The 25,792-nt window shown below is 46.4% G+C and overlaps 1 protein-coding gene across 5 annotated transcripts in view; it reads left to right on the plus strand.

The window, feature by feature from the left end:
* The window catches only part of WASHC2C (WASH complex subunit 2C), a 2,476,852-nt gene that overhangs the window by 2,345,435 nt on the left and 105,625 nt on the right, over positions 1–25,792 (plus strand). For all 5 annotated transcript variants that reach the window (XM_069610545.1, XM_069610544.1, XM_069610547.1 and 2 more), the window contains one exon: positions 20,323–20,937. In XM_069610545.1, coding sequence (XP_069466646.1) covers positions 20,323–20,937 — 615 coding nt within the window. The remainder of the gene's footprint in view (positions 1–20,322; positions 20,938–25,792) is intronic.

Consider the following 25,792-nt stretch of genomic DNA (forward strand, 5'->3'; position numbering starts at 1 on the left):
CGAGCTATATTGCGCTTACTGCGCATGACCCATGACTGTGGCTAGTGTCCATCCTGGCTGTGCCTCAAGGTCTTTTGTTTTCTCCTTTGGCCTTTTTGTCCGTTGGCTTTCCCCTTGCTCTTGGTCACCCAGGGAGTCCTTATCAGGGTATGCATTCTCCCACGAAAGCCGGCGCTTTTTGTGGGCTAATGCAAGTACCCAGGAAGTGGGCTGGGACTGTCTGGTCCCAATCCACAATACTGGTGCGCATGTGTACGTGAGAGCCACAGTAGTCCCTGATTGGACTACTGTTTGCGGGGATGAGTGGGCAGAGCTCCTCATTTGCCAGCCGCGTGCGAGCCCACCCTGGACTTTTAGGATATGAGGTGGAGCTCTAAGACAGACCCGCAGATCACCCTTAGGTCCGAAACAACCTATATACATAGCCAAGTATCCTGTCAAATGAAGCAGATCCAAGGATTGTCCGGAACCGCGCAGAGAAGGTTTGGCACCCTGAACCCACTGTTGTCCTGGTAGAGCCCTGCTTTGCACTCAATCTCCGAAGACCTGCAAAGGTGCTTCAACCCTTTTGAATGGTGGGACCAATCGCTCTCACCGCCTCAGTAGTGCCCTGCAAACAAGCCTTCTCTAAAGTGTCCCTGGGCCCTCCATTGGACTGACCAGCTTGTCCCTTGACACCCATGCTGGAGCGTTACTCATCGAGTTTCGGCTTGATCTTTGGGAAAACCCTAGTTCACACTGCAAAGCCTCTTCTTGCAAAATCACGCCATCCCAACTGCTTTGGGCCATGAAAGAGAAGCGTGCGTCAGTTAGTGGGTGCTCCTGCGTCACTGTGCACCAGTGGCGGTCGCTGCTAACGACATTCCCGCCTTTCTTCAAGTGCCCTGAGACCAGCTGCATCAGTGCTTTGTTTGTCCTGCATTGGTGATGAAAGATCCAGCTCCAGATGTAATCGGACCTGCATCCGCACCCATGCAGTGCCTGTGCACTTTAAGCGTAACCAAGGAGGGGATGTTGTAGTACTGGCGACCTTCTTCAAACCTACCAAGTTTTAAACTGAAGTGAGCTAAGGGTGGTGAGTAATCATAACACTTACCGGTGGCCCCTAGTTCATCCATACCATTTTTACGCACACAGGATACCTTGTGGTCCTTGCCTTGGCTGGGTGGCTCTTGCTTCCTATAGTGGTCCGAAAGTTGGGTACAGCTTTATTTTCTGTAGCAGACCCTTCTCTTGGAACCAAATTCCTCACACTCCAGTGTCCTCTTCTAACTTTTCCTTCCCATTGAAGTTTGTCCTTTGTGACCTTTATGCATCGACAAGCGCTTTTACGCACAAACATAACATTGAGCACAAGGCTCCAATCTTCGTAGGGCTGAACTTCTTATGTTGAGGCTATCCATTTCGGGAGTTGGCCATTGTGATCAAGTTTGTTTGCTTTCCCTTCTCACAGGTTTTGGCGGGAATCCGCGCTTTACCGCATTGACCGAAAAGGGACTGTACATATATTTTACTTAGTGTATGTTTAAGTAATCAAAAAGTGTGTTTGATCTAGCTCTTGTGCGCTATTGACCATTGTCCAGTTACAATAAACAATTATCACAAAAGGATGAGGTGACAGCGAGCACACTATTCCCACAAATCACCCACAGTGTTTGTAAAATTAGAACAATGAATTTAGGGTTTTGGGACGGTCTCTCGCGCTCTAACCATTGTCAATTTAGACCAATGTTATGCATATATATCACTGTGACAAATCAGACGTTATGAAATAAAAGTTTAATTGTGAATGATGAACAGCAACACGTGTTTCGACCACCTGGTAGTTCTCAAGGCTGTTAAAAAATATCCACATGAATACATCAATGAAACACATTTTTGAATGCATGTATGATAATAAGATGAAATACAAATGATATCATTTAACCATAATTGATCAAGTATATAAAGTAAAATAAAAACATGTGACAAATCAGGCCAAGAACGGAGGGTGAAGTCAGACGTATACATATGTAAAGAAAAAGCCTAAATTAAAATACAAAACCATGATATTTGTGAATAGATTAGAAATTGGTGACCTACAAAGTACATGTTGTCATATTGTCATTAATGAAAAGAGAGATAAAGATGTGAATCCATCCTGGTCGTCCATTGGAAATACACCTGATTAAATCCCAGATATAAGAATTAAAAGATAGATGCTAGCCACAAAATGGAGGAATTTTCCAGAAAAGTGCCCCAAAGATATAGGTGCAAGACGTTGATTAGTTAGTTATATGTGACTTGTGATTAAGGCTGGAAGCTCACGCTTACCACACTGGGATCAGCCACTGTCTCCTTCCCTGTTGAAAGGACAGATTGTCAATAGGGAAAGAAAATGTCAAAAAACAGCACATTGCAAGTGCATGGATAGTCATTATTGACCCCCTGGTTTGTTAACGGTTGAACATACCTTGTAGTAATAGAAACGATGAATTAAGATCAAGCCGTGTTGCCGGTATGGTTTAGTTGCACTAAGTAGGTTGATGCTTTCATCTGTAAACTGGCGCCGTGGTATATTCCAGATGAGATTTATAAATGTGGAATATTAAAGTGAAAATCAGTCTTCAAATGCTAAATAGCATGTATTCCCAGAATATTAACCTGAAAAGTTAAGGAAAACTAAATTAACTATGATGTTAGAGATTGAGCCTAATAAAAGATCAAAAAGGCATGGTCAGGATTGATCGCCCCTGTGAATTCCCATTTTTAGCAAATATTGACTAATGCATTAAGTTCCTGTCCTTCATACATCAAGAACAGAATTGCTGTGAAAATACAGCCTCTTTAAGTATGAAAATTAACGGTTGGTGAAATTAACACGTATAACCCGAGGGTATATAGGCCAAACGGCAGGTCCTGTTACCTTAGAAGAATAACATAGTCAGGCTTGGGATAAATCCCTCCGGAAGAAGTCACTCGGCAGTTGCCCGATCAGGAAGAATCTCGCGTAGGGATATTTCCCTGTCCTTCGCGCATGTTATTACCGGAAGTACGTAATGCGCGTTGATGGCATGCGTACGATGACGTATGACATCAGAAGTAAACAAGGAGATACCACACATGTGAATTGCCGGTATAGAGAAGCAAATGCAGCGTAAAAAAGGAAGGAATTACACATGTGATATTGTCTTTGGTGTGGTAACAAGAATTAAATCATCACAGATACCGCAATCAAAGTTTAGTCATCGCACAAAAGGTTAATCAAAATTCTGTATAGTGGGATTGGGTTTGAATGAGTACATGTGCAGTGCTATTACCGGATGCCACAATTAGAATCCGTGAACCCTAGAAAGGCCACGAGTGGCAAATAAATGGCATGGGTTCAGTAATGATAAAACTCCAAACTAATGCAAATTAGATAGACCGGCCCGATCAAAGACCTGATCATCGTAACGCAGTATTAATCTACTAGTCGGGAGTAAATCCTAAATGGGTATGTGTATGGGATATGAAAAAAACGCAAGAATGCATTACAAAAATTACAATAAAGAAAAGAAATGAGCGGGTGAGGGAGGATGTTCACCTGACCCCCATGAAAAAGAACTGTGAAAGGTGTGTAAATGTAGGGATTGATTAGCAATTAATGTGAATGCACATTGCCTGATGGAAAATCAGAGTGGCATCACATCTTGTGAAAAGTAAATACATAATAAAAAAAAGTATGACAATGATTTCTCCCGGAGATGGCACTTAAAATATCAATATAGCAAATAATTACAGAAAAACATGCATTTCATGGTCACAATTGAGGCCATTCATGGTGCATCTGAGAAAACAAATTAGTTGGCATTCTGCTTGTCTCAGTTAGAGCCTAATGTTTCTACCTCTTTTCCCCTTCTTTACTTTGATTAATCCAATGAAACGTAAATCCTCCTTATTACTCAACTGATGTTGATCCTGCCAATGTATGGCTAGTGGTGATTTTGGATCAACACTCCTAAGGCTCGCCAAATGTTCCCTTATATGAACTCTCAACTGTCTGATAGTGCTTCCGACATACAGTTTGCTACAGACACAAATAATAGCGTACACAACATAGCAGGTTTTACAGTTGATAAAGTCATTAATCCTGATTTTAGTTCCAGAAGCATCAGAAAACATTTGACAGTAGTCATGAGCATATTTGCAAAAATTGCAATTGCCACACTTGGTTTGGTTAAGCCAGTTCTTATTGGGGTTTTGTTCAGTGCTGCTCAAGAAAGAAGGGCTCACTCTTTGCTTGGTTGTGGGTGTCCTAGTGAAAGTAAATTTGGGTTTATCTGACAAAAAGGGTTGCAGATCCTTGTCTAGTTTAAGAATATGCCAATGTTTGGAAGCCAATTGATAGAGAGTAGAGGAGTCTTCTGAAAATTGTGTAATGATAGCTATGTGTTGTTCCTGTTTTAGCGTATTTCTGTCAACTAAAAGTTTGAATTGTTTCTTGTTAGTGTATCCACAGCAGTCCTAATGCTATCAGAGTTATATCCTCTATTCAGAAAACGTTGTGCGAGTACCTTGGATTCTTGCACATAGTCAATGTCATGAATGCAATTCCCCCTGACCCTGTAAAATTCTCCACCTGGGATATTGTTGATCGTGGACCGTTGGTGGTTGCTTTGGGCAAGAAGTGCAGAATTAACCTCAGTCGGCTTACGATAGGTTTTGGTCTGTAATACACCTTCCTCAACAAAAATATGCAGGTCCAAGAAATCAATATATAGTGGGCTGGCGTGGCCTGAAAGTTGAATACCAAAGTCTTTTTTTTTTTAAATATTTTTATTATTTTATTAACAACACTCCAAACATTACAAACGTTGAGGACATCCACATTTAAACTTCACGTCATTATATTACAAATTAAACGTTTCGGACCTCCCCCCTCCCGCTCCCGTAACTCGAGCCCCTGCTTCCATGTCACTGTCCTACTTATCGCCAGGCGTGTCTACTTCAATCATCTCTTCAATCATCTCTTCCATATCAACTTCACTATGGTCGGCCTGGGAGTGTCCCACCATCGAGGCCACCAGTTGTCTCCATGCTATCAGGGGTCCCACCTCCCCCCCCCTGCTGATTACTTCACACCAGGCAGCCGTTTCTGCCTCTGCCCACCTCATGAGGTCAGCCCAGGGCATCTCAATTCTAGGCCGTTGGGCTGCCTTCAAGCACATTGCAATTCTCCATTTGGCCAGGATGTAGGCCAGATCTTTCATCTTACTGATGTGCTTCAGGTTGCGTGGTCTGGTAAAACCCCCCAGCATGCATGCCCAAGCTGACTCCACCTCTAGCGTGATCCCTTTTTCCGCTAGGCGTATCTTCAGCTCTGTCCAAAACCTACCCTCCTCTGGGCAAGCCCAAAACATGTGTAGCATCCCAGCTTCCTCCTCCCCGCAACGTGGGCATTTCTTTGCCTCCCGGCCTCCAAACCTGGCGATTTTACTGGGGGGTCATGTATGCTCTATGAGTAAAATATAACTGAATCTGTTGAAGCCTCGCGTTTCGGGACACCTTCTTATGATACATTTGAGCTCTATCCCATTGCCCATCCGACATGGGTTCTCCCACCTCCTCCTCCCAGTCTCGCCTCAGTTGGAGCCGCTCTTTGCCCACCCTAGTCCCCAGTAGCTCATATAGACGAGATATTTCGTGCCCACCCTCTGAAATATCATACATCGTCTCGATGGTCGCATCAGGTTGTTCCGCGAGCACTGCCTCAGGCCACCCTTCTCACACCCATATAATTCTGGTATAAGTAATGTGTTAGCCTTTATGCACCCTGCTGTCCTCCATTAATCTCTGAAAGTCTAGTACTACCACCCCCTCTTGCCATTTATCTCCAAGGGTTGCCAGGCCCATCGGTTCCCAATATCTGCGGATCCCTTTTATCATTTGGGAGTCCTCCCCACATAGCGCCACTAACGGCACCTGCAGGGAGAATAGGGTTGGGTTTCCCACTATTTGCCATGCTTTGCGCCATATTTCCCAGCCTAGCACCAACAGTCTCGCCATTCCTAGCACCTTTGGTTTAGGCAACCACACCGTCTCTCTAAGAAAGAAGGGGGCAGGGTCCTTAAACAATAGCCTGGCTTTGGCTGTTTCTTCTTCAGACAACCACCTGGCCACATATTGCAGCTGTCCCGCCAAATAGTATAACTCAAAGTTCGGTAGGTTTATACCCCCACTGTCACACAAGTTTTGTAGCTTCCAGAGGGCCACCCTGTTCCTAGAGTTGTGCCATATGAAACCCCTGCACAGGCTGTGGAGTTTGACAAAAAAGGTTTGGGGATCACACATGGAATGTTGACAAAAAAATAGAACAATCTGGGCAGGACTACCATCTTAATCAAAGCCGCTCTACCCATCATGGCCAGGGGGGGTAGCTTGGACCAAAACCCTGTGCTATTCTTGATACCTTCAACTGCCTTTTCCGTATTGTGTTTCTCTTCCGTTGTGTGGTATATGTCGATTCCTAAGTATCGGAAAGTCTTGGTCCGCCAGGGTATTGGCAAGACCGGTAGGCTCCTCGGCAGGGTGCGTCTGTATCTCCCCAGAGGGAACATGCTTGAATTCTTGGGGTTTACTGCTATGCCCGAGAGGGTGGCGTAACGTTCCATCACCTCCAGGACCTATTGTAGATTTTCCTCTGGGAAGCGCAAATATAAGAGAATGTCATCGGCGTACAATGATATGAGATGCGAACCCCCTGCAGTATGGATCCCGATCTCCCTGTACTGTTGTCTGAGGCAGACTGCCAGTGGCTCCAGCGCAAGGATATACAGCATGGGTGACCAGGGGCAGCCCTGTCTAGTGCCCCTACTGAGTTGCCATTTGTCTGAGATTGTTGCACCCCTTTTGACCCTAGCAATTGGGTAACTATATAACATTTTGACCCACCTCAGATACCACGGCCCCATCCCGAATTCTCTTAGAGCCGCTAGTATCCAAGGCCATCTCACCGAGTCGAAGGCCTTAATAGCATCCCGCGAGACTATTACCAGTTCGCCGGGGTCGTCCTCTGTTTGATCAATAATGTGGTGGAGTCTCCTATGATTGTCGGTTATGTTCCTGCCAGGAACGTAGCCTGTTTGGTTGGGGTGTATCAATTTACTGATGACTCGCTTGAGCCTGTTTGCCAGCGCTGCTGTGAGGATTGTACTGTCTTGATTGAGCATCCATAGGGGTTTGTATGACCCACAGTCTGTGCTTGGCTTAACCGGTTTTAAGAGCGGGAGGACCACCGCCTTCCGTAGGGACTCTGGCAGCAGACCGTGCTCAAAGGCCTCATTAAGCGTGGTCAGCAACAGGGGGAGCACCTCTTGTTTGTATGTTTTATAGAATTTGCTGGGGAGCCCGTCCGACCCCGGGGCTTTGCACGTGGGCAGGTGCTGGATCACTATCTCTAATTCTTCTAATGTGATTGGGGCGTCCAGGTCCTCCCGCTCCTGATCGTCTAATTTGGGCAAGCCTATGTCTTCTAGTGTTTCCTGTATGTCTTGATCCATCTCTTCCCCTACGTCCCCACAAAGACATTTGTAGTATTTAAGGAACCCTTCATTTACTCCCTCTTAGGTATCTCAGATCTGGCCTTCATCCCCTCTGATTTCCCTGATCACTGGCCGTGGTGTTTCATTTTTGTATAACCAGGCCAGCAGCCTGCCCGGCTTGTCTCCCCCCGCATGTTGCCTTTCGACGTATTTCTTATAACTCAGCTTGCATAATCTGTCCTAGTGCTCACTGCTGGCTTGTTGTAGCAGCTTCATCCTTTCCTCATCCTCCTGTGAGGTGCCCCCTTATGCATTATGCTTTCCAGCTCCCTCTCTGTTTCTTGTAACTCCCACTCTATGCCCCCTTGGAGCCCTCTGGATTTTGATATGGCCGCGCTCCGTATTACTAATTTGAATGCCTCCCATAAGGTTCCTACCGATTGTACACACTTCCCGTGTTAGTGTCGAATTACTCAATGATCGCTTCCCTTAGGTCCTCACCGAATCCCGAGTCCTGCAAGGCCTCAGCTCTGAGCTTCCACGTCGGGATTCTTGCTCTAGGGGGCTGGTGTCGCCACTCCAGGACCAAGGGGGAGTGGAGCGAGAGCACTGTGGCCTTGTATTCTGCACCCGTCTATCACCTCCGAAGCGGCAAACATGTAGTCCATCCTCGTGTGCAGGTTTTGTGGGCAAGCATAGTGTGAGTACTGCCTATCTGCTGGGTGTAGCTGTCTCCAGACATCTTTGAGTCCAAAGTCTCTAAGCAGGGCCTGTAATGCCTTTGCGGCCGGAGTGGGTCTATCTGGTTTACCATCTGATGTGTCCATTTTGGGATTTAATGTACAGTTAAAGTCCCCTCCCCATACAATTGCGCCGCCCAATAGGGGGCCAATTTTGCCAAATAGGGTCCTAAAGTAGGCTGCTGTATCTTGGTTAGAGGCGTATAAGTTTATGATGCTCACATCCCTGTTTTCCAGCATCCCCAGCACCACTGTCATTCTGCCTTCTGGGTCTATTGTGGTCTGAAGCAGCTCAAATGGTACATTCGGTGCCACCCATGTGATGACCCCCCTTGCATAAGATGAGTATGTGGCTCCCATGGTACTCCCTCTCCACTTTCTCTTGACCACCTCCAGCTTCTCCCTAGTAAGGTGGGTTTCCTGTAATAATGCTATGTCAATCTTCAGCCTTCTCAGGTACATCATTACTTTATTTCTCTTCAGATAGCTGTTGAGGCCCCTCACGTTCCAGGTCACCACTTTGAGGCTACCCGACGCCATCTGTGGGTTGTCCCGCTTCCCCTCCCAGTTTCCCCCTCCCGCCTGGTTTGACACAAGATTGGGCTCGTTCCCCTCCCATTTCCAACAAAAACTCCCCAACTAACCCCCCTCGTCCCCTGCACAACTATAAACCACTGAACACAACATCTTCCCTCCCACCACCCTACCCAACCCCAACAAGTGCCCAGGTCCATCCCTGGATCTCAGGCTCCCCCGCGTTTGGTCCTGCCTCGGGATGCCGAGGTCAGGAACCCGGCAGGTTGTCACCGGTCTACCGGTGACACAACTAATCTTTTTGTTTGGGGGCTATGAGGGCTGGTTCTGTTAGGCTTTTACGCCATTAGCTAAGTTTATCGTGCTCAAGGATCATGCCTATATGTTTAACCCTAGTTGCACGCCTCCAGCAGGCTATGTCCTGTACTATATTCAAGTCCCAATGTCTTGGACTGCGACACCGTGGGTGCCGCAGTCAAATGTTACTTTTCTGTGCTGCCTTCCTTCTGGATACCCGATTCTTGGGGGTAGCTCTGGGTGTCTAGCCATTCCATAACGTCCTCTGGGGTTTCAAAAAACAATGTTCTGCTCTTGTAGAACACTTTCAGTTTTGCCGGGTAGATCAGCATATAATTGTGGCCTGCTTCACGCAGCCACCTTTTCATGGCGCCAAAGTTCATGAGACGGCTTTGCACCTGCAAGGTGTAATCCGGATATGCAGTTATGTTTGCCGACGCCCTTTGTATCATTCCGCTCTTCCGGAAGTGCTCAAGGATTTTTTCCCGATCACGATAGTTCAGGATCTTAGCTATCACCGGCCTGGGGGGGGGGGGTTCCAGGTGGTGGCTTCCTCATCAGGGCCCTTTGCGCCCTTTCCACAGCAAACCCCTGGGTCAGCACTCCTCTGGTTATCTCCTGTAGCAGCATTGATTCGATGTACTCTGTATGGTTAGGTCCCTCAGCTCCTGCAGGCAATCCTACGATACGTATATTGTTCCTTCGGGCGCGTCCTTCCGCCTCCTCCGCCCTGCTTTCCAGGTTGCCCACGCGTTGTACTTGAGCATGAAGTTCAGATTTGTGGGCTGCACACGCCGCTGTGTTCGGGGCCACCTCTTTTTCCAGGTCACCTGTGTGTTCCGCCAGAGCTCTGACGTCTTGCCGGAGGAGATTCACCTCCTCTTGTACCGCCCCGACTTTGAGCTCTAGTGCCGCCTTCAGCTCGTTCATGGCCAATCCTAGTTTGGTTTCCCAAGCCACTTTCAGGTCAGCAATTGCAGCGTGTATCTCCTGGTCTTTGCCCATAGTGTCCGCGGCCCCAGAGAGGGTTTTGTCTTTGCTCCTGGCCCCTTCTGCCCCCGGCGATGTTCTGGCATATTCATCGAGCGTGGGGTTGCTTGCCCTTCGCTCTAAGCAGTTTGTTAGTCATCTTGGTGTGTCAGAGCTGTGTGTGCGAGCCGCACAACGTGTGGCCTCTGGCCTTCGTTAGGTTAGAATGCTGTTAGTGTCAGGGCCTGGGCAGGCTGTGTTAAGAGTTCCCTTGAACTGCCAAATCTGCTCCTAGAGTGGGCTGTGTCCTCCCACCTAATTTTGCTTGGGCGATTCAATCCGCTCAAACTGTGAGCCCTAGCCACTGCTGGTAGTTCCGTGGGCACACACCCCAGTGCTTATGGATCTCCCCGGGTGCAAGCGCTGGCCCAACGTGTGTCACCCGTGAGCCCAGGCCGGGTCACCGTTAACTCCTACAGGTAGGTGGTATTCGCGGAGCTCTCTGCCAGGCACGCTTCGCTGTGCCCCCCTATTTGCCTCCTGCGTAGGCTAGGGGGGGTGTCTCCTTCTCCTTGCCTTTGTGACTGCTGTGCTTAGCCCTTAATCTTGGGGGGCACATTGACAAATTCTTCATGCCTTCCATGTCCATCTACTTCATGTAGGCGCATTACTTGTGTCTTAGTGTTCCAGCGCTGCTCCTGGCTTGCTTGCAGGACTGGACTCTTTCCTATGCATGGGCCGTAGTTCGTGCCTCCTAATGAGGTCTGTGGATGTGTACACTCACCGATGCTCCCAGGCGAGCGACCGTTCCGTATTTCGGCTTGTATGGACGTCTGTGTACCGAGCTGCGGTGATCTGCTTCCAAGCTCCTCACCGAAGCAGCCTGGATACAAGTGTAGCAGCTGCTGCCCCTTTCTCCTGGTGGCTACACATCCAGACGTGCGTCTCATGCAGTACGCTAGCGCCGGAGCCTGTGATGTTGGAGACAATGTAGAACTCCAAACAGGCCCGGCTTATTCCTTACTTGCACAGAGCGTTCCTTGCAGAGGGCGGTCTTTGTGCATGGCTTCTGCTGGCCCACGCTGGCTTCGTGGTTCAGAGGATTACAGCGCTGCACAACAGTGTCTGCCACGGGCCCTCGGTCAGGGTGCCAAGCTCTCCCCACTTTCCGCTCACTCGCCATGTACCCAAACCGCCCCAGGCCCCATCGCCTTTGGCCTCCGGGGAGTGCAATGGTCCGCGCTCAGGCCAGTCTCGCCTTTGTTCGCCAGCTCATCAGGCGGTGGCCATTTTCCCCTTTGTGTGCCGCGGGCTCCTGCAATCTTAGTCAGGCTCCGGCTGCCTCATCCGTACCGGCGGTCCGTGTATTGTTTCTACAATGTGTGCTCCACTGCTTCCCCTGCACGGGCATCTACATTCCGGGCTGAATGGTTCAATTATAGTGCGATTTTCCACAGGATTCTGTTCTGATCAGCAGGAGCTCTGGCCGGACGCGTCCCCTTACATAGCTTCTTAGCCATGCCCCCCCAAGTTGAATACTAAAGTTATTGTGATTAGTATAAATTACAAAATCATCAAAGGATTCCTGGGATCCCTTCCATATATTCAGAATGTCATCTATAAAGCGTTGCCAAGCAATGAGATTGCTACTGAACCTTTCCTGATTATAAATGTGAGATTCCTCAAACTGAGCCATGAACTGGTTTGCCAGGTATGAGGCATATTTAACACCCATGGCAACTCCCTTGGCTTGTACATAGTATTGGTCATTGAATATGCAGACATTGTTACAAAGGGTGAATCTTAGAAAATCTTTGTGCATTTCAGCGTGTTTAAGGTAGGATGCAGATGCATTGCAAAATGTGTAATCAATAGTTTTGATTGCCAATTAGTGAGAAATACTAGTATACAGTTGTGAAACATCTAAAGTAGTTAGCAAGAAATCTGGTTCCCATACCAGAGTCTTGAGGAAGTGTAGTACATGCATGCTATCTCTAATGTAGGATTTCATTTTAAGCACAAATGGTTTGAGAGCTTCATCCAAGTATTGTGACAGACCCTTCGTTGCCCACCCTATACCACTCATAATTGGTCTTACTTCAGATAGTTTGTCGAAAAACTTGTGAACTTTTGGTAGGAAATATAGAGTGGACATGGTAGGTTCGGTATTAGTCAGAAATATTTTCTCATCTTCTTAGAAAACCCTTATTATACCATGTTTGTACTAAATCCAAAGGTTCTGCTACAACTCTCTTGGTAGGATTAGATCTAAGGGGTATATAACAGTGGGGAGTAGCAAGATGAGACATGGCCTAGTAATATAGTCAGTGACGATGGTGAGGAGAAAGGGAGTCTCTTCAAGATCTGCGTGAAATGTGGACTGTGGAATGTCTGTCGAGGATCAGCACCTCAAGTGCCTGAATTGCCTGCATCCTGACCACGATAAGGATGGATGCAAGATTTGCCACGGATTCCCAGCAAAGACGAAGTGAGACTGCTATCAAAGGTTTGTGGTGTGGCTCAAGGAGGAAAAGGACCCTGACTCGGTGCCCGGGGCAGTCATGCTTCATCCAGGACCAGCCGGTCCCATTAGCGTGCTCCCTCTGACAAGAAGAGGTGGAGGTGCTTTGAGGAGGCCCTTTCCCAGGGGATCCAAAAGAAGGTTAACTACCCTGTTGATGATCCTGCTACGATCGCTGCTGCTGCGGGGCCTAGTTCAGATAGAACCCGTTCCTCCATTCCCCATCTCAATCTCCGTCCAAGATGTGCCTGCCGGTTTGAAGTGGAAGCCTTCCGCTAGCAAGTCTTTGGCCCCTTCAAAGCATAGATCTTCCTCCAAGGACAAGACTACGAAGGACAGCTCTTGAGGTGGGTCTTCGCAAGCCCCGTCGACGACAACTTCGTCAACCAGGACCACGGCCCCGTCGATGACTACTTCGTCCTCCAGGATTCCATCTTGGTCGACGGTTGCTCTGTCGATGAACGCGGCCCCGTCGACGATCCCATCAGTGACTTGGTTGACGATCATCGCTACTTCATCGCGGGGGAGCCTGTTACTACTGTGGTGTCTACGGGCAAGACGAGGGCTACCCCAAGGGGGGTGCTTTGACTCTGGTGCCTCTGGCTGCTGCAGTGGCTCTGTCAACGACCACGGCAGACAAGCTGGTCAAGGTGCAGTTGGCCATTGTCGCCTCATTCCCAAAGGATTTGGGCAAGGAGAAGGAGCTGCTGCCGCCCATTGAGTTCCTCCCCAGGCCGTTGAGAATGTCACCCTCAATGCTGATGGGGTCTCGTAGGCTATCCCCACACATCTATACAAGCTCTGATGACGACCATTTGCCAGAAGGCTACTATTGTGATCATGAAGGTGGTCTTGGGCCGATATCCTGTGAAGTCTCCCAGGAGGGAGCCTTATCTACTGGTTGACCCACAGAGGCGTTCCAGTCCGCAGCCATTGACAGTGGCACCATTTATACTTCAACCAGTGCCTAGGGACATGTCAATGGACATTCTTACTTCCCTCCACCCCGTAGTGTTGGAGATACAGCAGAGGCTGCCGGCAGCCCCTGTGCCTAGGCCAGTGTCCACAGCCCGCCCATGCCACCAGCTAGAAGTCCTCCCAGGACTAGTCCTCTAAGGCCAAAGCTGCAACCTAGTCCGGCACCATTGCAGCTGACACCTACTGTAACGCTCACCTGATTCCCGTATAGGCGCCGGTCTTGACTGGGCGTATACCGTATCTTCAAAGGTGATGTGTAACACACGGCTGGCTCTTTGGGCTGGACCTCTGTGCACTGTATGTCTGACTCGAAGGGTAAGATGTCTTAGGTAAGTGAACGCCGTGCTCTCCATCTGCCTCGGGGCAGGGTGCTGTAACCAGTTTCTTCACTGGATAAGGGGAGCAGGCCTCTTGACTTCAGAGGACTGCTGTCCGTCGTTTACTGCACGAACGGTAAGTTTCGAGTAATTCTAATGTCTTTAAAAGTCTTTAGTAATGATGTCTCTTGTTTTGCAGGGTTCCGGCGATGGCGGATGACGGGCTGAAGTGAGTTGAAGATGGAGCCCGTGTGATGAATAGAAGCGCCTGGAAGCACGTAAGTAAGCGCTTGTTGCCTGCTTCACGATGCGCTCTAACTGTCTTTTTATTTTGCAGGTACAAGTTCGGAGCGGCTGCAGGGTGCCGGAATACCCACTGGGTTATGTGGAAAGGAGTAATGGCACGTGAGTATTAAAGTTCCCCAATGTCTTTAAACGCACCTTGTTTTGTCTTTCAGATGCGGGATGCAGCGCCGAAGACCTCCGGAGCGTGCGAAGAGTTGGTAAGCTTTTGTCTTTCAGATGCCGGAATGCAGCGCGAGGCATTGGTGACAGCCGATGGACCAGGTAAGTGAAGCGCTGTCACTGAAGACCGTAATGCTAACCTGTTCTTTCTTGTCTTTATAGGTGTTGCTGAAGACTGGATTCAGGATGGTAAGCCTTTTTCCTTAGGCCCAGGATCAGATGCAGAAGACACGATGAGCGTTCTGCTGCAGAGGATGCAGAATAACGCAAAGCAAGATTCATCCATCGGGTGTGGTTTAAATAGCCTCCTGTAGTGCTTCGGATCCTCCTTCCACAGCCACGCCTAGGTAAGAAAAGAGTTCCTGCTTTCCAGAAGAGTTCCAGTGTTCTGAACCTAGGGAGTGGCTCCTGCCCCACCCAACAGGAAAAGTAGTTCCAAACAGGAGAGAATCAGAGGCTCAACTGGCAGGCAAGTAAGCAGCATGGTCTGCTGCAGGTAAGTCCACCCAAGCATTATGAGCCCGGCGCTTCCAGCGCTGGGACTGGGCATATTTATGAGCCTGGTGCCACTGGCGCCAGGACTGGGTCCAAAAGGTCCCAATTGGGACTGGTTGGCACTCGGAACCTGGGTTATGGATCTGCTTCCAAGGGAGTTGGGAAAACCCTGACCTTTTGGAAGCAGAGATCATGACACCTACCCCCCAAACCCCTAGACGAGGTTGACTCTTTTCATTCCATGATTTCAAGGGCATCTGCTCTCTTCAATCTGGTCCCTGATGTGAAGGAGAGGTTCCTTTTTCAAGGTCGGGAGTCTTCACGGAAGACCATCATGTTAATCCCCCTGTTGGCCGATGTTTGGGAGGAGGGTTTGGACCTGATGAAAAGGCTAAATACCGCTCCTCCGAAAAAGGAGTGGCTGGAGAAGGGCAGGGTCCCAGAATCAGCCCCTAGATGCTTGAGATTGCAGGCTTCTCCAGAGTCCAGGGTGTCCGCCGCCACCAGGAAGTGCTCAGCAAAACCATCATCCTTGTCCATGGTGCCTCCTGACCAAAGGGGAAGAAGCTTGATGCAGTGGCGAAGCGCATCATTTACACTGCAGCTTCCACAGTCAAGGCCACCAATGCCCTGGACATCCTGCCCTTGTATGACTGGGAACTCTGGTATAAGCTCGGCCCAATCTTGGACTTCCTCCCGGACAACAAGAAGGCTGATGCCCTGGCCCTGTTCCAGGAGGGTGAAGTGGCCTCAGACCATGCCATCACGGTGGCGTTGGATATTGCGGACTCCGGCTTCCGCCAGATGGGCAACAGTGTGGCCCTTTGGCACCAATGTTGGCACCAGGCTACAGACTTCACAACGGATGTGCTGCCTGAGGTGGTGGAAGTTCCTTTCGATGGGAACAATTTATTTGGAAAGGCTGTGGACGAGACGCTCCAACCGATTAAGACCGTCACAGAGACGGCACAGTCCCTTGGGACTCTGAGGCAGAGGAGATCATCGTCCTTTCGTTCCACAAGAGGGAAGTCATGCAGGTCCTGCAGTCTTCTTCCCGAACCTTTCCACACCGGCGGAAAGGACATTCCATTCGCTGGGCGTTGCTCGTGCCTTTAAGTTCGATGTAGCATTAACAAAGGATTTTCAGAAGACGTCAAAACTCTTTACGAATTTTGGACCTGTGAATCACGGGAAGGCCCTGTCAAAGGTTTCCATATACAGGTGGCTCTCTTGCTGCATCATGCAGTCATTGTCTGGCTAACAGACCCCTTCCAGGCTGACCGAGAGCTCATTCTACCAGAGTCATTGCAGCGTCAACATCATTTCTCTCTGGTGTACCCCTGCTCGACACCTGCAGGGCTACTACATGGAGGTCCACCCACACCTTCACGAGTTTCTACTGCATTGACAGGGATTACGTGGGGAGTTCAGGTTCGGCCAAGTGGTGCTAGGCAACCTGTTTGTTTGAGGTGAGTCTGTTGCAGGGGTAAGTGTATTGCTTCTGTTGAACCTTGCCACCCGGCAATGACTTATCATATCATACCTCCTGTTGGTGTGTATATGTACTGCTGTGTAATTGTATTCATGGGAATGCGAATCCATGCCAGACCCCATGCTAGAGAAGGAACACGTTACTTACCTGTAACTCCTGTTCTCCAACAAAGGTCTGTGGTTCTTCTTGGGTCATCCCCCTTATTAAAAAAACCTACCCTTGACCCTAACAACTCTGCTAATTACAGACCTATCATCACTGTGCCCTTTCTACTGAAAATTCTGGACCACGCAGCATATCTCCAAATGCAGGCCTACTTAGAAGCCAACAATCTCCTAGGTCTCTGCCAATCAGCTTCCGACCTAGACACTGAATTGAAACTGCCCTTATCGATTTGAAAACACAAATTGAGGATTTAAAAGATAAGGGCAAACTTGCCCTTTTACTCTTGATTGACTTATCAGCAGCTTTTGACTTGGACCACCATCAAATCGGTTACCAGACATTTGGTCGAAAAAAATTGGTCGACCAGACAAATGGTCGAACCAATTTGGTCAAAAACCAAATGGTCGAATTTCTTTTTATTTTATTTTCACCCCTTTTTTTTATTTTTTTGGGGGGGTCCCCCCCAACCCCTTTTTTTCTCTAAAAACCCCTTTTTTTAAAAAACGAAAACCCGAAAAATAAATATATAAATAAATAAAAATTCGACCATTTGGTTTTCGACCAAATTGCGTCGACCAAATGTCATTCGACCAGTTTTCAGTCGACCAAATGACTGGACACCCATCAAATCCTCTGTCACCACCTCAAAACTGCTGCCCATTTTTCAAAGGAAGCTACTTCCTGGATTAAATCCTTCCTTGCTAACAGAACCATGAGGGTTTTCTCACCTACTGCTTCAGCAGAACCACTACCTGTGCTATGTGGGGTTCCGCAAGGGTCATGCATTTTCCCTACCCTCTACAATGTATTTGCTAAGCCACTCTTTGATATACTTGACTATCTGGGTGTCACCTACACTAATTATGCGGATGACACTCCGATACTCACCCCACTAGTGACCATGTATCTGACTCACTAAACAAGGTATATGCGATTTTCCAGGCTTGGATGGCTCATCATGGGCTTTGTTTGAACGATGAAAAAACTGAGCTACTTATTCTAGGCTCTCACCCGAGATTGAACAAATTGGACCCCGCCTTTAAGGCATTCAACATCTATGGGAATACCACTAACGTGTCCAATGATACTAAAACCCTTGGTATCTATCTTGATTCCACCTTATCTCTCAACAGACAAACCAATGCAGTGGCCTCAGCTGCAGCCTACACATGCAAACCTATAACAGCATGCAGACCTTTCCTCTCCACCACTAATTGTATCACTCTCACTAGAACCCTCATAATGTCAAAGATAGACTACTTCAATGCACTTTACCTTGGTACTAGCCTTAGGAAAATCAATAAGCTACAGGTAACTCAAAACAACGCCATTAGCACTGCCCTTAACATTCCCAGAAAATCACACATATCCAATACCAGGCGGAACCTCTTCTGGCTCCCTGTCGACCAAAGAATAGCTTTGAAAACACTCAATTTGACTCATAAGTCGCAAGCGAACTGCGCACCGGAATATTTATCGAACCGTTTCCTGGTTCACACCTCTACACGACCACTGAGACCTACCCAAGTCCATTCTCCATGCATACCCAGATTCAAGTTGCAAAAAGCAGGGGGGGCAGCTTCCCAATCCTGGCAGCCAAATTATGGAACACTCTCCCTACCACACTTTGAGTTGAGCCTTCCTTCCACTCCTTTAAGCGTAAAGTCAAGAAATGGCTCAGTGAGCAGGATTTAGGTGCCACTCAACCATAACATCCCTGCTATTTGTCGTAACACCTGTATGTCATCGTTGTAAACTTTGCAACTATACAACTGTTTAAAACTATATGTATAGTGCACTTTGGTAAATTGTAAATATATAATTTTATATACATATTTGTAAATTCACTCCTCCTATTTGCTTGTATCACCAAGAACTGTTCATTTAATTGTAATGTATGTAACAAATACAATTTCTTCATGCGCCCCGGGATGCCTACGGGCCCAGATGCGCTATACAAATAAAACAAATATAAAATACATATTGATTCATACTGCCACTTTACGTGCTCTACCAAATCTGAAGATGGGCACCAGGGGTGGTGCTTAGGGAGACTGTCATTGGATGCGGACACTATGACCCAAAGGACAGATAGGTTATAGAGGAGAAATGCAGTTTTCAGGCTAAATCGCAACTGCTTGTATTTTTTTTACCGAGAATTCCCAGGCTGACAACAGGGAATATTCATGCGCATATGAATCCATGCCAGACCCATGCTGGCGAACAGAAGTTACAGGTAAATAACTTGTTCCTGATAATCAGTCCACTGATCTTTCCACTTTAGTACAGGCATTTACTATAATGACTGATCATCTTGCTCCTTTACACCCTAGCAAGACTCATCGCCTTTCAGGGCCTTGGTTTAATGCGGATCGTATCCTGCAACTCTTACAGAATCTCGTGGCCACAGTGGCTACTGGCTCAGCTTATGGAACTAATATTTTTCAGGTGCTACGTAAGCTATATTGGCTCCCAGAGGAGAAGCTGGTTGCTTTTAAGTCACTTTGTATTTTGCACCAAACCTTTTATGGTCAAGGTGCTGAATACTCTCAAGCTAAGTTTCAGCTTTATATTCTGGGTCGTTGTCTTCGTTCTCAGGATTGATGTTTGATTCAGATTCCCATTTACAGGCTGTCTAGACTCTGTGGTCGGGTATTAGTATATTTGACCGAATATATTTGGCCGAATTTGGCCTGTACCATTTGACCGAATTTATTCGGTCAAATTGGCTAATACATACCAAACATGTGGAACGGGGGTTGCGGGGTGTCCCCCCAAAACCCTCTTCCTCGATATTGGAGGCAGGGGACGGAATAAAAAAAAAAAAAGAAAAAGGGAGCCTACCCACGTTACAGGGACAGATGTGACGCTGCAGGGTTAATGCGGATCAGGCGGCGAGCGAGCAGTTAAGTAGGGGTGGGGTTTGATCATGGTGGGTGGTGGTGTTTGATCATATGAAAAAGGACCACATGCAGGCTGTTTTTTTTTCTGGTCAAATTGCTGCAGTCACTTTTCATACGATCAAACACCCCCAATCCTGCGGCCGCGCTTTCTCAGTCGCTGCTGCCAAGTTGTGGAATTCTATTCCACAATCACTTAGGGCCACTGTGAACCATCTAGTATTTAGACATGCTTTAAAAACCTTTTGTTTTAGTTTTAGTTTTAGCTCCTTGCCTTCATCTGTGCTTGCTGGATATTCAGCGCCAGGATACCTCTGGTGTAAGTGTGCTCTACAAATTAGTTAACATAACAATGTGCTTCCAATGCCAATTAATATTTAGCAATTATATCTGATGCATGATTTTAGAAATACAGAATAATGTTTGATTTTGATCCGTGAGACTGCAATTCATAGATGACACTGCAAAATCAATATTTTACTCGATTGGTTTGTAAGCTCTTTACACTGCTCAGTTGGAGCAAACACCCACATTGTCATATTTAATACTTTGGGGAACACATCTCCACTTTCTGTATCAACATCAATAACATTGTTATGTTTTAGAGGATGGCCAGCTTCCTGGAATGCGAGCCAGATGGCTTGTTAGCTAATATTGAATAACCCACAATCCCATCCCATTATATGACTATTATTTTTAGGGCGAAATCATTCTTCCATGTAGTTTTGAGATGGATCAATTTACTTGTTTGTGGAGATAGCAATCTGCAGTATCTCTGAAATAGACAAGATTCTTAACTTATTTTAGCAAAGCAGTTACCAACAGATTGTGTCAAAAGTCATGTGCTAACTTCGAATGTCTTCATTTTTTAAAATATATTGGTTAAAAGGTTTTGAATAGGTGTTACATTGGCGTTTATATGTAACTGTTTTACTTTGTCATTATAGGATCGCATCAAAGTTACTGCAAAAAGACGTCCACCATCAAGGGCAGGAAGACGATTGGCTTCTCAAGATTCTGGAGACACAGACAAATGTAAGGCTGTAGTGCCACCACCTCAATTAACTGCTGGAGAAGCTAGTATAACATCAGATGTTCAGTGGCTTCAAACAGTAGAACCAAAAGCAGATGCATTTAAAACAGAAGTAGGTGAAAATGTTTTTTCTGTAAAATCGTCATCCTCCTCTACGCCTGACTTTACTGCAAAGAATACAACCATCCCTGAGAAACTACAACCCCCTGAAATTCAGGACGTATTTAGCTCTGATGATCTCTTTGCAAAAAGCGGTGTATCAAAGACCACCATGACGGCAAAGGCAAAATCTAAGGTCGGTAGGGTCAAAACAGACAAGAATTCTGCTCTTTCCATTTTAGATGATCAAGGGAGTGATGATGACCTTTTCCAAACTGCAAAGCAGAAATCTTCTAAAAAAACAAACCCATCTACTTTCGTGGCTAATGAAGAAGAGGATATCTTTGCTGTTCAGAAAGCATTGAAGGAAAAAGGGGTGAAAGCCACATCGAATGAAGCGTTTAAGCAGAAGGCCCAAAATATATTTGAGGTAAAGTATAAAATACAATATTATGTATGCTGCCTCACAATTGTGCAAGTGCCTCATTGATGCAAATCTGAATGCCAATTTTAAGCAAGAAAATAGTGTGTTCTGTCTTGGACAAATTCACAATATTTAATTGTTAATATTTAAAATATGTATGCGGCCTACTTTTGAGCACACTTCTATTTGTATGAATGAAAAGGGTTTGCCTCCTCTGCCGCGCAAAACACACTCAAAATATCAAATGTATTGTGATAAAGAAGTGTTGACCAAGTATTTGCCAGTGGGTCAATTCAGATTTGTTTTCGTGTTTGCTACTTCATGTCTCAAACCTCAGAGAATCTCCTCTGTTAACAAAAAGCAAATACTACCCTAATAGGGTTATGCACATAAACAAATGCATCAAAGGTATAGGTAACCCGTTTGAAAGTGCAATGTTGCCAAAAAACATGCCTTGTTATCTGTTTTGTCAGGCAGTCATGTGATTATCAACAAATTGTACAAATGTAATGCCTGAAGTGTGCATACATTGTAACACATCAGTTGTTTTAATTGAAATCTGTACTATAAGCCAATTGTGCTCTATACTGGTTGCTGACACGTGTTTCGACCCATAGGGTCGTTATCAGAGGAGACGAAACCAACACAAGATTAACCAGATCAAGCGCCAAAAATCGCTTGATCAAACCAATTCTCAAAACGTAGTGGTCAACTTATCAGATAAGACTCTGACGCCGCACCAAATTACTTTGTTGAATCATGGCCGGTCGTTTGCCCCCAGTGCCGCATCAGACATGACGGAAGTACAAATTGATTTGTCCAAGTTCTCTAGAAAACTCAAACTTAAAAAGTATTTTCACAACAGATCAGCCCTCTATGAACCTGTTAGCACCCAACCAGCATTGAGAATCCAAGAAATAGAGAAAATTCAAGTTGTGACCAACTTAGTGGATGACACTACCAAATCCACTACAGAAATACAAAGTGAATTAGGGATTCACCAAAGAAATCTTGATATGCAGGAACACAAGCTACGCTCTAAATTTATGCCACCATTTAAGAGCGAGAATGTAATTGACACGTTTTACCAAGCCATAACTAATGAGATACATGACCATATTGATGGTACAACAAGGGGCTTCTCAAGCAAAAAAAGCAACCTTCCCAAACCAGAACGTACAGCATTACGAGAACTAGCAGAGGACCCCTCTTATCACTATAAAAGAAGCAGACAAAGGAGGCAATATTGTAATTCTCAACCAACGTGATTACATTGACATGGCTAATGAACATCTTTCTACGCCAGGATGTTATATCAAATTGGACACCAACCCAACAGCTGAAACAGTCAAAGGATTACCATTATTAGTACAACATTGGCACTCTCAAGGTTTACTAACAGACCAGGAAAAATCTTTTCTTATTAGACTCAAACCACTGATGCCTACTGTGTACTTTTTACCAAAGGTGCACAAGGCTTTTCAACATCTACCCTCAGTACATCCAATAATGAGTGGGCAGGGCGGGGCAGCTATACACGTTGTATAATTTGATATTCTTCCTCCCAAGACAAGTAGACCAGTGGAGGAAACTCTGCGGAAATACGCACCGCACCTCAGTGGCCTGCCAGCATAAGTTGCACAGGCTCAAACTCCTGTATAGATGACAGCGGACCCAGTAATATTATCTAAAATGTACCCAGGGGCGGACCCCCACTGCTGGAGGAAATGTGGGCAGACAGCGGACTACTGGCACATGTGGTGGGCATGTGAAAAGGTACAGAAATATTGGAAGGATACAGGCCCTGGATGGGGTGGACAGGTGTCTGGACCCCTTGCTGGTACTGTTCGGAGTGGGGGTAGTAGAAGGGGACTGGATGAAACTTCCACACAAGCCCCACTACCTGCTGTTAGCAGCCAAGGCCTGCTTGGCATGGGGTTGGAAAAGAGAGGAACTTCTGAGTGAAAGACATTGGGCAGAGAAAGCCTTGGATATATATAGAACAGAGCAACTGACTAGACAAATACACAGCCTAACCCCATCAAGGGAAATGAAGTGGTCAGCCTTCCTCGGGAAGTATGATCCTGAGAGGCAACAATGAGAGGCTAGAACTGGGGACTTAGAAATCACATAGAGCCTCACGGGTAAAGGAGAAACTGAACATATAACAATTGTGACCAGTGAGATAAGAAGCAGAGAAAGGCGACCTAGACCAGAGACAGGGACAAGGGGGAATGAACAAGGCTATTGCCGTGCTGGCAGAAGTAGAACAAGCATTGGCAAAACTAACATTTTGATTGTGTTATACGTATTAGGCATTTGCCAGGCACTGCTATTAGATGCCCAAGTACTCGCACCATTTTGCACCTGCTACCATCAATGACCAGTTAATGCCACAAAGGCAGTGACAAGTGCCTTCCCATGCCTACCCAAAAGCCTAAACTGTTGGCATTGCCAATGCTTGTTTCTTTTGTCTCATATTCGAGGGGTGACCACTGTCCTTAAAAATTATCCTTTTGCTCAATATATTTCAGTGGAGTTTTAATGCTTGGCAAGCAACTTAATAGGTTGGGAGAGGGAGGATCTTAACATATCAAACATAATTCAGGGTGAAAATACACACCCTTAAAAATCAAGGTGTTAAGGAAAAGATACTTGCATACAAAAAATAAGGTGTTTTTTGTCATTTGTGTTCCGTGCATAACTGCACAAGCCCCAGACTGCACATAGTCTGGAATGTGGCCCCTACCCCACATTGGTTCACTTGGATCACAGCACAGACACACCAAGTATTAAGGATAGGATTTAAAAGTGAAGCTTGTTTTCTTGAATCAAATCTAATTTCACGGTAATCCCATTGAGTATCTGGGTGTGTCTGTCCTTTTATTGAAAGCTGCTCTTGATTGATGCCATCTTAGTTCCACAGCACGTGGCAATACAAGCACTTGACACAGAATGCTGATTGAAGAACGCACAAAGACGGCGTAATATTGTAAAAGAGGCTGTTTCACCATAAAAGTCATTCTTTAAAACATTGCTAAGTGCAGACTACAGGCAGATCCAATTGAAAGGCCTGGAAGCCTGGCAACCTTGTTTCGGGAAACTAGGGAGCAGGGCATAATATTGAACGGACCGGGGCACAAGCCAATGCCTCAAGACATCCCTGCATGAAACAAAATAATAAAATTAAATGAAAATAATATAAACAAATATTCAGTCCAGGAATAGAGGATTGAGTAAATGGATGACTGGGAAGCAAATATGTAGGAACTGACATAAGTGAAAAATAAGCAAAGGTCCACGAAAGCTGAAAGGACATGCAAAAAGAAACATTGCCCATGGAACGACAACTGGGGAAGAACAAGTGGTGGAGGAAAATCTGTGGAAAAACAAACACAAGAGGAAAAGAAAGTGAAAAGGTTAAATGAAAGGCAGAATATTCTTATGAAATATCTGACTACTTGCATAACGCGTTGGAAAGGACACGTATCTATCTATGGTGAATCATCGTATAGAAGGATTAACTTACGTTTGCTTAAAATGAGTTTTGATTTTTCTCCAAAAAGCGTTATCCTTCCCATTCATCTATGACAAGCAAGTCAGTCTCCAAGCTCTAGAGCTGCTGCTGGCTTCTTAGTAGCAAGGAGCTCAGGGTTTAGGAAGTAAACAGTGGCCAGCATCAGGCACTGACTAGTGGGAAAGGGGCTGCTGCTGCTAGAAGGCAACTCACAGGCAGGAAGTCAGCAGCTCCCACGTGACAATGCCTGCCCCTGGCTGGAAGCTTCACCCTTGGGGGGTATAGTCTCAGGAAGCGGGTCTCGGGAGAAGTCCAGCAGCTCTCTGCCGCAGCAGCAGCCCTGACCCCGTCCTCCTTCTCCTTGCTCTGGAAACTGGAAAGCTCAGCCTTGCTGCAACCCAATCTTATCGGTGCAACTGCGAGGAATCTGGTGTTTGGCACTGGCCGTCGTGTGCTGTGATTGAGTCACTTGAATTGAATGGAGTTTTTCTTAATACAATACTAGACTTGGCAGGGCAGGTTGGAATAAAACAGAGGCAGAATTGTGAGAAGGGCTTCCAGCCTGCTTAAAGCAACCAGATCAGCACTGGTCCATTGGCCGGCTCTTGCTGGGTCCGAGATCCGGCATCAGATGTCTGGCCGGATCTCGGGACCCGGAATGTCTCAGCCCAGACCAGGCTTTACCGAGCCCAAAGCTTCGCTGAGGGAAGCTGGGGACTCGGTGACCTAATATGCGCTGTCTTCCTTTCCCCAGCCCTCACTCGTGCGTTTCCTGCTTGTATTTCCTCAGCCTGTTTTCTTTCTTCTGGCCTGAAAGGGACAGCACAGGGCCATGAATATCACTGGGGTAGGGGCTATCACTGTTGAAAGCAGGCATTCTTCATGCTGGGCACACTATTGTTTTCCAAATGTGCATTTTACACTTTCATAGAAAACGGAGTAATTTCCAAACTCAAATATGCTGCTTGCATTCACTAGTTTTCTTTGAAATGGTTTTTTGTCAGACTACCACACCAATGCTCTGTAATTTGTGTGCCCCTTGCTTTGTGTTTTATCACAGGTTATATTTATAAAGATAGTATATGCTTGTCAAACTGGTTAATCACAAATAAATGCTTCTGTTGTGCTGACAGTTATTAGGAAATTAAACAGTGGGTTCATGGGTTCCAACTTTTGATTTTCACTACGTGGGCAGACCTATCCCCCACCTCCTCCCTAAATATAAGCAACCCATCCCATCCCCATTCCAACCCATCGTCCAGCCCAACCCATTCCCTGGGCAAACATATTTTATAATTTTATAGCATTTGTTTTTTTATAAGGAATTGAAAAAAGTCACATGAT

This window comes from Ambystoma mexicanum, chromosome 8 (genome assembly GCF_040938575.1).
Source record: "Ambystoma mexicanum isolate Mex_15411 chromosome 8, UKY_AmexF1_1, whole genome shotgun sequence".
Taxonomy (NCBI): Eukaryota; Metazoa; Chordata; class Amphibia; order Caudata; family Ambystomatidae; genus Ambystoma; species Ambystoma mexicanum.